This window comes from Ipomoea triloba, chromosome 2 (genome assembly GCF_003576645.1).
Source record: "Ipomoea triloba cultivar NCNSP0323 chromosome 2, ASM357664v1".
Taxonomy (NCBI): Eukaryota; Viridiplantae; Streptophyta; class Magnoliopsida; order Solanales; family Convolvulaceae; genus Ipomoea; species Ipomoea triloba.
This window is the reverse complement of record NC_044917.1, coordinates 16,894,591-16,910,179: the sequence shown is the minus strand read 5'-3', so window position 1 is coordinate 16,910,179 and position 15,589 is coordinate 16,894,591. Positions and strand designations below refer to the sequence as shown.

General features: G+C 36.6%; 1 protein-coding gene across 1 annotated transcript; it reads right to left on the bottom strand.

Moving 5' to 3' along the window:
- Window positions 1–217: 217 nt before the first annotated feature.
- On the bottom strand, window positions 218–14,788 carry LOC116010523 (protein CASP-like). The gene is made up of 19 exons (XM_031249968.1): window positions 14,478–14,788; window positions 13,904–14,014; window positions 13,525–13,703; window positions 13,291–13,440; window positions 12,878–12,966; window positions 12,615–12,724; window positions 12,356–12,450; window positions 11,650–11,705; window positions 10,509–10,674; window positions 3,619–3,711; window positions 3,245–3,373; window positions 2,896–3,015; window positions 2,585–2,665; window positions 2,149–2,256; window positions 1,845–1,988; window positions 1,657–1,758; window positions 1,386–1,465; window positions 717–809; window positions 218–588 (listed from the first exon to the last, which is right to left on the bottom strand). Exons 1-19 carry the CDS (start codon window positions 14,584–14,586, stop codon window positions 543–545), a joined length of 2,061 nt encoding a protein of 686 aa, XP_031105828.1. The 5' UTR covers window positions 14,587–14,788; the 3' UTR covers window positions 218–542.
- Between the last annotated feature and the right edge of the window lie 801 nt (window positions 14,789–15,589).

The window sequence follows — 15,589 nt, the reverse complement described above, 5'->3', positions numbered from 1 at the left end:
TAACATTATTGACTCTTATTATAAGGGTAGATTACTACTACTACTACTACTATTATTATTATTGTTATTATTAACAAACCCACTATTTATAAAGTGTTACAACTACTCATAAATAATAACTACTCATGACACCAATTGAAGCAACACCCAATATTACTGTAGTTGATAACTAAATCTCATATATTTAATTTATTTTTAGTTTTAAATTAATGAACGATTTTAAAGTGATAACTCAGAAGTATATATGAGTAAATTCCTTTGTGTACAACCACGGATTACATCGTACTATACCATGCACCCCATAGAAACATAAAACATTTTCAAAATATGTTATGCATGTCCTTCCATTCCAAAAGCAAGATGAGTCAGCTAAGTATTACTGTCTACAAGTGACTATAAAACAACAGAAATATGGTCTGTACAGTGAAGTAAAATCCCTGAAAACATATATTAGCACTATGTGATCGAAGTACTTGCATACTTCCATCAATTTTGAGGCCTGGAGGATCAGAGGAACAAGAAAATTGATGTGTTCATAGGAACTACTGTGGATGAGGAAGATTGACCATCTTATCCTCAGGAACATTGCTGCCGATACAAAAAAAACATAGATTCAAGGTGATGAGCAACTGCCTCGTGGATAAGATAATCGGAATGAATTGAAGAAACCGATAAAAATCATTCACAGACAGAAATTGTCTTTAAAATATTGTTACCTGATGTGGCTCAGTGCTGACATCCTGTATAGGCAGGTGAATACTAGAATGTGCAATCCTATGGTGTAGAAGAACGCAAAGCTTCGAGCATATCTGCAAAATCAACTTTTGCTTCATTTCACCCACATGAATACAGTAAATCTGTGAAGGTTGCTAGACATGATAATTTTACTCTAATAAAAGATAGTCCACAACATCAGGGTTGTTAAATACAGAGTATTAAAAATGAAATAAATGTTCTATGGAACAAGAAAACTGCAAAACAAGATGATGATCTTCCTGAAGGATTATTTGCAAGCATGTAGATGTATATTGGGTGCATGGAAAATAAATTCACATACATGATATTGGCCATATATCGTCTGCAACTATTGCTATCAACTTCTTACATCTTCTAGGTATTCTAGTTTCTAGCTACTAACTAACAGCAGATTTGCTCAATTTTAGTTAAGATGGAACAAGATAAGCACATTGTAGAATGCTATTAGATTAAGCTCATAAAGAAAATAATTTTAGTTCGTAAGTTACACATGCTACCTTACCCAAAGCCACATATATGGTATGCCCTGTGATTCTGTGAATGAGCAACTTAGTCCTAAAATGCAAATCCTTGTAGAGGTTACTGTAATCTATGCACAGTTTACAATATGGAAGACTATGGAAGCTTACTTGTTACCAAGAAGGAAACGCCCACTACTTAGAGTAATTTTCTCTCTCAAACCCAACTCCTTGTATCTCTGTTCTCTTTCCTGTTTGACAAATAGAAGATTCCATAAGTGGCTGATCCATGACCCATTGAAGACTTAGACAAAAGAGGGTGAAGGGGGGGAAGTACAGATAAGGTGAAGGGTTATGAAGGGGAACAACAATACTAAAAAATTGAAAGGGAAAAAAACTTTTTTTGTAGGAAAGAAGAGATTGATATAAAAAGAAGACAAACCTTCTTTGAGAATGCAGCAAATGGATTTATGTCATCCTCGTACAACTTCTTGTACTTGGATTCCACTTCAGAGCTGAAACCACTTTCTAAATCTTCTGCATACTGAAAATGATGAGGTGACATTTGAGTGAGATCTTGGAAAGTTGGAAGTGAGATGGAAATAACAGTTGAAGTTGATACAAGTCAACCTTCTTTGATCCTCTTGAAATAACTCTCTCGGAGTTGTAATCCTGGATAAAGCGTATCTTTCCGTAGAGTTTGACATTGTCAGCTTTTGATTTTTCAAGTTCTGTCGTCAAAATCCCAATCTTCTCCTTCAGCTGCCTTATTTCCTAGTGAACCAAGAATTGGAGAAAAAGAATAATTCAATTGTGCATCTCATTGAAAGAGGAAAGACAAGAGTGATATAATATAAAGAACGAATTCTCTTTTAAAACAAAAGGGCAAAAGAAGAAAAATAAAAAAGGAAATGGAGATAGATATAAGTTAGACCTCTTCAGTCTCCCGTAATCGTGCCCGAAAGCGATCCCGTTGGTTGCAAATCACCTTAAGCATTGAGCTTTGATCTTGGTCTGGAGGACTCCGTCTTTGGGCTGCATCCTATGTGATGAAAGAAAGCTCAATTCGCAAACAATAACAAGATTTGGGTTACAACAAGAGACTTAACATACAGAGGTGGAAGCATTTCTTTAATACATGTTAATTTGGAGATGGCATGGCACAAAAATAGAGTTGAGTATAAGATGCCTGAGCTCAATAGCAAATTCTTTTCTTTTGATTATGCATATTATTTGATTGCAGCAATGTATCTGTTATGAAACCATAGACTTCACTTCATTTCAAACATTTTAAACAGTTATTTTCTTTTTCTTTTATATTGCACATAAGAACAAAAATGTGAGGAAGCAAGAAAAAGATGCAGGTTTACGCCAGATTGCTCAGTTCCTCCGGACTGTGATAGATCCCACTCTTCAAAGATTGTACTCTTTTTCTCTCTTGAACTGTACCCCTGCATCAGCAGTGGAAAAAGTAGGGTTAATTATGAAATGGAGAGAGCAAATAGATCAAAATCAGCATTTTAAAATCCATTAATTATTCAAATAGTAATGGATAAAATTCTAACTCAGACAAGCTTAAATATAAAAGAGCCCATTTCTGCAGCATGACCAAACCTCTTAAGACAAACACAACTCAACTACTTTCAGAGAAAGCTCAATTTTACGTAGTAATTGCACAGACCTTCAGTATATCATCCTCTAGCTTCTGGATTAGTCGTTGCTGTTCGCTGACCTTTGCAGTTAGTTCATCAATTTTGGCTTCAGCTGTTTCCAACATAGATGTCTTTTCTGAAAGTTTGACCTGAAAGTTGTAGAAGATTAATTACAAAACTATTCACAATCAGATTTCTGAGTATTAGCTATAGTATTTTACAACAAGATGTGTGTTCAACAAAATGCAACGAGGTATGAGTCAGTTAAAACCTAAATCAGTATGTCATATTGCTTGTTGCATGTATGGCAACACCAAATTTACAGTTGGAAGGGGGATAAGGAACTACTACTGATAAGGAATTTGGAGGGTAACATACCTTTAACTGTGTCAGCTCATGCTCCATTTTCCGGTTCTTGTCAAGAAGTAATGACTCAAGTTTGCTCATCTCTTCTCCAGTTGTAGCAGCTTCCCAATCTTCTGCCTCAATGGAGTTGTAGCCAACTGCCTATATAAAGAACTTTCAGATATCAGAATAGGGCATATAGCAATTGTGCAATATCCAATTCATATAGACAAATTAAAGAGTAGAAATGAGTGAAAGAGCTAGAGAAGTGAGATCAGGTAGAGATTGAAGTAACCAAACAAAACTGTGGATAAGACCTCACAAATTCTTCATCATTTGTTTTCACAAATTCCTCTCATTACCTTGAGAATCTAAAAACAGATAAATGACTGAACTAAAAGTCTAACCTGTAAAATTTTAACTTTCTTTTTCAAGTCATCTACTAACTTTGTGGTTGGTCTTGTTTGAAGTTCTTTCTTCATTTCCTCTAAAGAGACGTCCTGTAGGTTATAAGCAAGCAAAATATATTATGAAAATGAAAGCATATCTCAAGTACAAAAACCAATTCAAACACAACATTGGAGCATTCCCTATAGAGAAACAGAGAGCAAACAGAAATAGTTGCAAACATTGAACCCACTTACTAGACATGCTAGGATAAAACCCATAGCAGTCCAAGTTCTAAAAAAACATCCATTTGTGAATTTCAATGGACTTATTTTATATATATATATATATGTGTGTGTGTGTGTGTGTGTGTGTGTGTGTGTGTGTGTGTGTGTATATATATATACATACACACACACACACACACACGCACACGGGAGGGTTCAGGTGGTAAAGTGAGGACTGATATGATCCAACCATTTGGGTATGTCAATGGTTGAGGGTTGCTGAAAAATAAAGGGAAAAGACTAAAGAGGTGGGGTTAGTTTTATAAATATTGCAAACTTGAAAGTTTGCAATAATTATAAAATTGACCCCGTGTTTTTTTACTAAAACTCTCAACCATTGATTGTTGAAGGGTGATGGTGAAAATGGACACATGAAATGCTATAAACTCAAACTTACAAGCCTATAAATCTTAATATATCTTTTCTTTCTTCACAATCATATACATCTATATGACATTTATTTGTATTTACCAAAATGTGTTTGGCATTTATTTGTGTTGAAACTCAAAAGTTGTGTCGGTAGAAATATGTCTGTTAAGTTAGGAAGAGTTGTGTCTATAGGATTATGCCTTTCTAGTCTGTATATATTTGTCTATTGTCTCTCTATTGAGACAAGGAAGAAATACAACAAACTCTTCTAAATCTCTCTTAACATGGTATCAGAAGCCAGAGCCAAAATCTGATTTTTTTTTTCAATGAACAGTACAGTTGCTGTTCATTCGAACCTCTTTTCTCAAATTACTTGCTATTGGTGAGATCTTTTATCAAATTAGTGCTACCAACCTCTTCTCCCATCTCCGGCAACCTTGACCCATCCCTCCCCGTCGCCGGTTCTTCACCCACGCACCACCACACTCGCCGGCACTCCGACACCACGCGCCGGCGGCTCGTCTCCGGCGACCTTTTCCGGCGAAAATTTCCAGTTCTGATCATCGTCCATCTCCGATTCCTCCTGTGCCATCAGAATTAGTTTTGGTCGCTATGTCTTCCGACGGAAATTCTGATAATTCGGGTATTATTTCTCCTGCCAGTAATTTACCTACTTTCTCGAGCTCTGTTTACGTGCCTAATTTGTCTGGAAGCCCGGTGATCACTTCTGAAAAATTATGTGGTTCTCAAAATTACCAATCTTGGTCGGATGCCGTAGAGTTATGGTTTATGGGCCAAGGGGTTGCTGACTACTTACAAAAGGGAGTGGATGAGATACCGGAAAAAGAAAAGGCAATTTGGCAAAGATTAGATGCTCAACTATGTAGCCTCCTTTGGCAGTCTCTTTCTCCACACTTGTTGCCCCTATTCCGACCCTTTAAGACATGTGTCGAGGTATGGAATCAAGCTAAATCTCTATACACTAATGATGTCTCTCAATTCTACAATGTTGTTGATAAGTTAGTTCACCTGAAGAAAGATGGTATTGACATGGAAACTTTCCTTGGCAAAGCCCAAAGTCTGATTGCTGAGTTTGGTACACTCATGCCCATTGGTTGTACACCTGCAAAGCAACTTACCCAACGAGAGAAATTCTTTGTAATACTTATCTTAACCAAATTAGGTCCAGAATTTGAAAATATCCAGAATCAAGTTCTTGGTAGCAACACTGTCCCAGGAACCACCGAATTGATGAAGCGTCTCTTGCAGGTAACCTCCATTCCAGTTACTCACACATCCACTAACGAACAATCTGCTCTAGTGACACAAGGAGGTTATGGACGAAGCAAAGATCGTGGTGGACAGAAAACCACTAGATTTTGTGATTATTGTAATAGAATTGGACACACACGGGATCGGTGTTGGAAATTTCATGGGAAACCAGTACCCCAAGCAAGTGTTGCTCAATCTCATCCTAGAGAACCAAGTTCTCGAACCATTTCCGCTGCTGAATATGAAGAGTTTGTTCGATTTAAAGCCAATCCCTAAGCTTTCGATGTCCCTCCTACAGCCTACACTGAAGGAACTCATACTGCCCTTGTATCACAATCTAGCCTGAGCGGGCCATGGGTTATCGATTCAAGTGCCTCTAAGCATATCTCTGGTAACTCATCTTTATTTTCTCATTTCACCAAGTCTCAGTCCCTCACCTACAGAACCCGAGCTAAAAAACAACAGTATCATTCCCTTTCCATACACTTATCATCGTCGACCTCGACCACCCACGGCAGTTCAAATCAATGAAAATCCAACTGATTCATCTCTCGAGCTATCTTTGCCCTCGGACCCGATTCCAACAACAAGTTCTCCTATCACAAGTCGTGTAGGTAACAGGTCATCTCAAAACCCCTTTCCCGTATACAACTTTATTTCTTATGATCGTCTCTCACCTTCATATACCGCTTTTATCAATTGTTTATCTTTTGTCTCTGCTCCTAAATCTGTTAAAGAAGCCCTTTCCCATCCTGGTTGGCGTCAGGCTATGATTGATGAAATGACTACTCTTCATTCATCGGGGACTTGGGAGTTAGTTCCATTACCCGCAGGTAAAACAACTGTTGGTTGCCGATGGATATATACTGTGAAAGTTGGACCCAATGGGCAGGTTGATAGACTTAAAGCTAGACTAGTAGCTAAGGGATATACACAGGTTTTTGGGATTGATTACACTGATACATTTTCACAGGTAGCCAAAATTGCTTCAGTCAGAATCTTTCTCTCTATGGCTGCCATTCATCATTGGCCCTTGCATCAGTTAGATATTAAAAATGCCTTTCTACATGGAGATTTAGAGGAAGAAGTCTACATGGAGCAACCTCTTGGGTTTGTTGCTCAGGGGGAGAGTAACTTGGTTTGTAAGCTCAAGCGTTCTCTCTATGGTCTAAAACAATCTCCCCGTGCCTGGTTTGGAAGGTTCAGCATAATAGTGCAAAATTTTGGTTTAAATCGAAGCAAAGTTGATTATTCCGTCTTTTATAGACATCAAAATGGTAAGAGCATTTATCTTGTTGTATATGTTGATGATATTGTCATTACAGGAGATGATGTTGAAGGAATACAATTGTTGAAACAACACCTATTCCAACATTTTGAAACAAAAGATCTTGGGAAATTAAAATACTTTTTGGGAATTGAAGTAGCACAATCCAAGCAAGGAATTTGCATATCACAAAGGAAATATGCATTGGATATACTAGAAGAAACAGGTATGATGAATTGCAAACCTCTTGACACTCCTATGGATCCTAATGTCAAACTCCTACCAGATCAGGGGGAGCTTATCCAAGATCCAGGGAAATATAGATGAATAGTCGGGAAATTACTTTATTTAAGTGTAACTCGACCTGATATTTCTTTTGCGGTAAGTGTTGTTAGTCAATTCTTGGCATCTCCACGTGAAAGTCATTGGGAAACTGCCGTTCGGATTTTAAGATATATTAAAAAATCCCCCGACACTGATTTGTTATACAAAGACCATGGAAACCTTGAAATTACTGGGTATACAGATGCAGATTGGGCAAGTGCATGGGAAAGAAAATCAACATCTGGATATTGTATCTTTCTTGGAGGCAACTTAATATCTTGGAAAAGTAAAAAGCAAAATGTTGTTGCTCGATCAAGTGCAGAAGCCGAATATCGATCCATGGCCCTTGGAACATGTGAACTTATATGGTTGAAAAACCTCCTTACTGAACTGAAGATTTGTACAAAGGAATCCATGAAGCTCATTTGTGATGACCAAGCAACTTTGTGATATGATCTTGGGTTTGGCTTCGCGTTACGGGCCTGTGGGATATTGATGAAGAGGAAGAAGCAGACTTTTTCCTACCTATGGTGGTAGTAGAAGAGTCTGAGAAATAAGGACAGAGAGTTGGAAGAAGAGAAATCTTCTTGAATGATTTTTATTCAAATTCCAACTTATCTTTCAATCACATATTGCTGCCCTATTTAAGGACTACCAAGATAATTAACTAAGGAAGGAAAGATAATTACCAACTATAAGGAAATTCTGAATAATACTAATTGAGATAAAAAAAAAAGTAAAGAGAATAAATCAGACTATTTAAATCGAGGGCATGGCTAATCTATGAGATTTGCGCCTTTTGCGGTAGTATTGCTGAACAACGAATGCATCATCACCCCCGTCCTGGAGATCAAGCTTGTCCTCAAGCTTGAAGTAGGTGACAAGTTCAGGTGATTCCCGTGCGTTCAGGCTGAATTCAGGGAAGTTCTCCGTGGATGCAAGCTAAGCAGGCGGTTCTTCACCATCCTCTAATGTCCGCAACATAAAAAGGTGGTGGCATTTATGACCTGGAAAAAATTTTTCATCACAATTGTAGCATAAGTTTTTGGCTATGCACTCGGCCTTCTGTTCAGGTGTGAGGAATTTGAATTTGGATTGTTGCTGGTTAAGTGATGGACGTATGGGTAATGGAACACAGCCGGATGACTGGGCAATGTTGTTATTGGTTTGTAGAGGTGCAGGCTTTGATGATAAAAGTCCCAACAATTGGCACTTGCGGGAAAAATCCCTGGTTGTGTTGATGGCTTCATTTTGTGTTTTTGGTTTGGTGCGCTCCACATCTATACGGGTTATTTCATCTAATCTGCCGGTAAAAAGATCCAATCGCTGGTTAGGTTGTACTGTCCCTGCCCTCATTAACAGCGTGCGAAAATCTTTGACATACTCGTCTATATTCCGTCCTGCTTGAAACAGTTGTTTAAGTTCACCTAAGGCATTAATGCTACGTGGCGGCCCGAAGCTGAGACAACACTCTATTTTGAAGGCTTCCCATGAGGAGAACTGCATCAACTCTATTTCAGAATGGTACCATAATTGGGCTTCTCCGATCATGTGGTGTGGGGCAAAATTTATTCGATCTGAATCCCTGATGTTGGCATTCCGGAAATATGATTCACAACGTAGCAGCCATACAATGGGGTCTTCATCTCCAGAGAACAATGGAAAGTCCATTTTAGCATATCTAATGAGGGTGCTGCTTGGATGGTAGAATCCCCTTCTATTTGGTGCACTGTTTCTGATTGGATGGTAGAATCCCCTTCTATTTGGTGCACTGTTTCTGATTCTTCGGAGACTGGTGTCTTGCCTTGAGCAATCAAGAGTTGTTTCATCATTTTTTCTAGGTTAGCAAGGGTAGCTGCCTGTTGGTGTTGTGTTGCAGAAAGAGAGGACACAGTGGAAGAGAGATTTTCAACTTTGTCAACACAAGTTTCTAGGGCGCGAACTGATTTCTGCAGTGCTTTGAAAGCATCCTCTGTGATGATAGTGCCCATAACGCCGGCAACGGGAACCAAGTTGATATGATCTTGGGTTTGGCTTCGCGTTACGGGTCTATGGGATACTGATGAAGAGGAAGAAGCAGACTTTTTCCTACCTATGGTGGTAGTAGAAGAGTCTGAGAAATAAGGACAGAGAGTTGGAAGAAGAGAAATCTTCTTGAATGATTTTTATTCAAATTCCAACTTGTCTTTCAATCACATATTGCTGCCCTATTTAAGGACTACCAAGATAATTAACTAAGGAAGGAAAGATAATTACCAACTATAAGGAAATTCTGAATAATACTAATTGAGATAAAAAAGTCAAGAGAATAAATCAAACTACTTAAATCGAGGGCATGGCTAATCTGTGAGATTTGCGCCTTTTGCGGTAGTATTGCTGAACAACGAATGCATCACTTTGCATATTGCATCAAATCCAGTTTTTCATGAAAGAATGAAGCACATTGAAATCGATTGCCATTTTGTTCGAGACAAAGTTGCATCTGGAGATATTACTACATCTTTTGTAGGTTCAAATAATCAATTAGCTGATATATTTACTAAAGCTTTAAGAAGTCATAAGATTGAATATATTTGTAACAAGCTTGGTGCATATGATATACATGCTCCAGCTTGAGGGGGAGTGTTGAAACTCAAAAGTTGTGTCTGTAGAAATATGTCTGCCTTTCTAGTTTGTATATATTTGTCTATTGTCTCTCTATTGAGACAAGGAAGAAATACAACAAACTCTAAATCTCTCTTAACAATTTGTATACTAGTTTTTTCTATGCGCGATGCGCAAAAAAATATGTGCCCAATATTAATATTTTATAATAAATTTTAAATTTATTTAGATTTTAGATATTTATATTATTATAAATAGTAATAATAATGTAAAATATTTTTATAAATTTTATATTTATATTTTAGAAAATAACTAACATATAACTCCAATATATAATGTGTATATATTATTATTATTGAAAAAAATAAGAAAATATATAGTGGATGCATGTGCATGGTAACAATAGTGGAAAAGATAACGGAAGTTATAACGGTAAGGGTATGTTTGTCTAATATATTGTAAAGTACAACTTTTATAGCATAATGTACAAAAAAACTTAACGGAAAAAACGGACATAAATGAAGGGTATAACCTTCATTCACACTTATTATGTTTTTAGATATATGCCTCAACATAGAATGCATTTATAAATATCGCATATGAGCCTTGGTGCAATGGTGATGTTACTTCATTTGTGACTTGGAAAACATTGGTTCATATTTAGGAGAAGTTCATTTCCACATGCATGGACTACTAAACCTAACCGTTCCAGCTATGACATGCAGGAGCACAATCATACTCCTCCAGTATAGTAACTGGTGGATCTAGACGAACAGAAAATGAGTACCTTTTCATGAATAAGAGCATTTAGCTTCTTCATCTCACTCATGTGTTGTTCTCGCTCATTTGATAAGGTGTTCTCCAGATTATGTAGTTCTGCATTTAATTCAGAGACTAACTTCTCCTTGGCACTCAGAGACTTCTCAAGGATGCTATTTCCATCCAAATTATCACTGAAACCACAGCACAGAGAAGTTAGAGTGATCGGTCCTGCAAACCCATCCAGCAAAGATCAAAAGAAGAGCAAGAGAAATAACTAATATAGAAAATGTGACAGATGCCATGGTGCATCTAGTCATTAACAATTCCATGCATTAAACTAATTTATGAAATGAACACATGATCCAATTTCCTAGTTCACTCTATTAAGGTAAAGAATGGAAACTTGAAGTTATGACTAGGCCCAAGCTCAAGCTCACAAGTCTTCCTAATCTGGTATACTCTAATAATAAAATAGAGCAGATACCATGTGAAAAAGAGTATCTGAAGTTTTTGGTTTCACAGATTAAGAGATTTTCATTTTTCAGAACTCCTATGTTAAAGACAATAATTCATTCCACTTGCCATCAGCTTTTGTTTTACCTGAAGTTGTTCCAACTCATTCCTCGAAATATGCTTTTCTTTACACCATGGAGAGCAAGATATGAATATAATGTGAACTTCTAGCATTAATTCTCTCTGAACCGAACCAATTGCTAAAGATATATTGCTGGCAATACAGCTAAATTATGAACCACCTTTGGACATGGTTGCCCACTTATCCATTCAGATGAACCTAGATTTTGAATTCATAATTCATAAACATTTTCTTCCTCTTCTTTACCCAAACCTTCTTCTAGTTTCTTCATTCACGGGCTACCTCAAATAAGTGTGGAGGGGAAGATGTCATTTAATCATTGAAAGTAATAGAACAATGACAAAGAAACTCCTTCAGAACACAAAAATAAAAAACAAAAGCCAAAATGAAAATCGTAAATATAAATATGTGTGTGTGTGTGTGTGTGTGTGCGTGCGTGTAATTAAGCTATAGAATAAAAATGATAAAAGGCTTTGGCACATCATTGAATTTCACAAACCCTATATCAAACTAGACATATTTTAACTACCAATAGTAAACAAAGTGCAACAAAGGATACCAAGAAACTCACCTTTTCCCGTCATCATTATCTTCATTTGCTGACTGTAACTGGGAACGCAGCAATCCCTAAATGAAACTCAAAAGGTTTAAAGAATTAAAGACATTCATATAAAAAAATAAATAAATAAATAAGCATAATTAAAAGCAACCAAGAGTGTATTAACTAAATAGTCATCGATCATGTTTGAATGCACAAAACAGCTACAGGAGGAGAAAGAGTGAATTTCTGAAAGAATTTTAAATGAACTCTTTACATTCAACCCACAAACAGACACAGAGAACAAGCTCTCAAATTTAATATGCAAACAATGTAGTTTCAACTCCGTGATTTTAACAATAGTAAATGCACACAAAACTCACTAATAATTTCCAACTAATATACACTTCAGAAAGGGTTGGTTGATGTCAGAAGAATGAAACCACTTTTTCACCTGTGATTTTCCACTCTATCAAGTAAAAATGTTCCGTATGTTACTCAAGTGAAAATGTTTTCCTGTTGTATAGAAGTCAAAACTAAAGCAAAGTTTCTGTCTCTTCTTCCATTTCTCCCGTCTCTTGAGCTTGGAGGCAGGGTTCAACCCAGCAAAATACAGAAAATCATCTCAATTTAAGAACAAACATTAAATACAAGTGACAATCATGCAACTGATAGACAAGAAGCGAAGTTAAAGGCTACTCCAACCCTCTTATATTAGTAAGCATTTTGAACAACACACCTTTTCTCTCTCAAGACTGAGAAGGCGAGCTTGAGCCCGTTCAACTTCATCCATTAAGAGATTGACTTCTGATTGTTTTGCTGCTCCCTCTTCCTCTATAATAATAAGATTGGAAAAGAGACCACAAATAAAGTTAACCATAATGTGCATAGCTAGTAAAACACTTTCTATCAAACTTCTAGAAAACACTACAAGATGAGGATGACAATAGTTGACAACTCTATGCATCAAGCAAGAGTTATCAAGACCACTGTAGGACCTGACTGAGCACGAACTTCAAACAACTGGCTCTGGGCAAGTTCATGTAATTTTTGCATGTTAGAAACACTTTCTTGAGCCTGTCTTAGTTGATCCTGCAATAATTGTTCCCTACACCAACAAAAGGGCAACAAATCATGATATGCATAGTACACTAGGATAAATATGATTCAAGCTACTTATTCTTCGGAGAATACTAAATGTCAGAAGCCTGGAAGTGCAAGAATTCATTTTGACTATACCATATTTCCACAGGATAAATACCTTTCTTTCAAAACCTCCAAGGTTTTCTGGTTTTCTTCTGCCAAACTGCGCTGTTTAATCTCCACGATTTCCTTCACTTTTTCCTCCATCTGAATAGTAAAAAGAAGTGCATGCCTCAGGCACCAACTTTTTCCATTCATGAAATTTTTACTGCAGTAGATTTTTTTGAAATGCAAATGTAATAGACATATTTAACTCTCATGATAATCTACAACTAATAGCCTTGATATTACTCAAACATTAATGTCAATACATTAAAATCTAGCAGTTGCTCAAAAATAACAATTTTACAAGCAAAAATGCTAGACTATTTTAACTAAAAATTTATGCACCATAAAGATGGCCCCAGATGTTGCTGCAAAAAAAGTAATTGACACTTCGGATTACTGAAATGTTTGAAAAATACTACTGGCCTGTTGTTCTAATTGGCGGCAACGCTCTTCAAGCCTCCTTATTGTTGCTTGTTGGTTCTTTAGATGAGTTGCCTCCATACGAAACTCTTCAAGCTCTACCTTCATTTTACGATTCTCAGACTCCAATTCTGATAATTTCAAATCTTTTTCCTGCATAGAGGCAATACATTATAATCAGGAAAAGGGAAAAAAATTGAGATAAATTATACGTGGTATATCCAAACTTGCACTTACAGAAATTGAAGCAATAACTGGATAAGGATCTGGTGCCTCATAAAGTTTTTGATATATGTTAAGAAAAGCATTTTCCCCAAATTTTGCTCTTTTGGTAAGATTATCAACTTCTTCTTGGTAACCCCTAAGTAAAGAGTTGAATAAGTTCAATTTCTCTTCATTTGAAGCTTTTTTGAAATCTGTCAAGAGGCAAATTAAAAAAAAAAAAAAAACAAAAACAAAAAAAAAAATGCACACACTATAAATTATTCGATCAGGATTAGCTAAAAATGAATACTCATCTATGTATTTGGAGAATGAAAGCAAGGCATTGTAAGCAGGTTTGTAAATTATACAGAGTATTATACTTGGCATAAAAATGAATAGTTTACAGCAATACCTCGTGTGCTCTCAGCAAGCTTTCGACGGTTTTTCTGACTATTCTCCTGATTTTCAGCAATTCTTAGGCCTTGCTCATCCAGTATAGTCCTTTCTTTCTCTAAATCAAAGTCTAAAAACAAACAGGAATTGGAACAAATTTATCTCTAACATGAAATATAGAACTACAAAATCAGGTGCTTTTGGACTAGAACCTATTATCTACTACAGAGTATACTATTACCCAATGCTGTTTTTTGGTTGCTAACAAATGAATCTACAGAATGCAAGTGCAGTATAAATCTATGATTATCCAATAGTTTCCATTTCGAGACATTCTACTACATTGCCACACTACCCCTGTGAACTTGAACATTCCAACATTCTACACACATGGTATGATTCATAGAAGCAAACATCATTTCTATATATAAGTATATATATATTGGGCGTATGCTCTATTAACATCTAGAAGTTCAAAATGCAATTTTTTTCCATCCAGGAATGCTTCAATGTGAATTTACCACAATTTACCGCCAAAAGACGATAGTTACACAATTGCAGTTGACAACTGAAGTCGAAGAAAGCAGTAGTACCTTTCCAGAAAGTAGCGACAGCGGCGATCGGAGTAGCTGAAGAGGTTGTTGAGTTGGACTTGTCCCTCTCTGATCCTCCTCCTCCTCCTCCGCCTAGCGACGCCTCCATTGCTGATTTGCCTTTACCTCAGAATTCCGATCTCCGTCTCTCCCTATGAGTATATATAAGCGTATAGTGATGCAGGAATGAAGAATTATGTTTGTTCGGTTGTTCGAATGCAATTTTTGAAACTAATGAGTGTTCTGTTAGATGAGGGATCTCTTTCTCGTTGTTTCTTCGGACCTCAGGTTGTTTCCGCAGCAAGACCCGATTCGTAAACAAACTAGTTTGTAAGTATATCTGATTTAATGTCCAATATTTGTATTTAAAATAAATAATTTAAATATTATATATATATATATAATTAATTCTATTTTTTTCATAGATTTATAGGTTATAGTCTATTTTTAGTCTTTTTTTATTAAAATATTTATATTTGCTTCTAGCATTATTGTGACATGACCATTTTTGGTACCCGTTAACAAAATCGTTGAAATATTGTTCAATACAAAAGTATTTCGGTCATTTTTATACAAAGTGAGTTGACGAACCCTACTATATTTGTATGTTTACTTGTTTGAAAAAATTCATAATTAAAGACCGAAATGTCTTTGTATTTTCTTTTATTTCAATTGGAAGGGGGAGACCCAGGTTATACAATTTATAATATTAGCTATTTCCATAGGCATTTCACCAACAAGGGATGCCAAGAGTATCATCTTCTAAGGAGTCTCTAATAGCATCTGGTGGCTCATGTAGGAGATGTACACCCCTGTCAAAGGTTCTAAACAGTGCTGCCAACTTGTCAGCAGTCCTATTTTGTTCCCTTGCAACCCAAACTACCTGCCATACTTCGATTCTGTGCAACTCCTTCTTGCAAGCTACTAAAATATTGTGAGCTATTGCATTCAACGCGCTATCCTTATAAATGTTCTCCACAACCTCCTGTGAGTCACATTCAAAGATGACCTTTTTGCATCCCATCCGTACTGCTAGTTGTATGCCTCTCAACAGGGCCCATGCCTCGGCTTGAAGAGGTGAGCAAGACCCAATGTTGCTGACAAAACCTCCC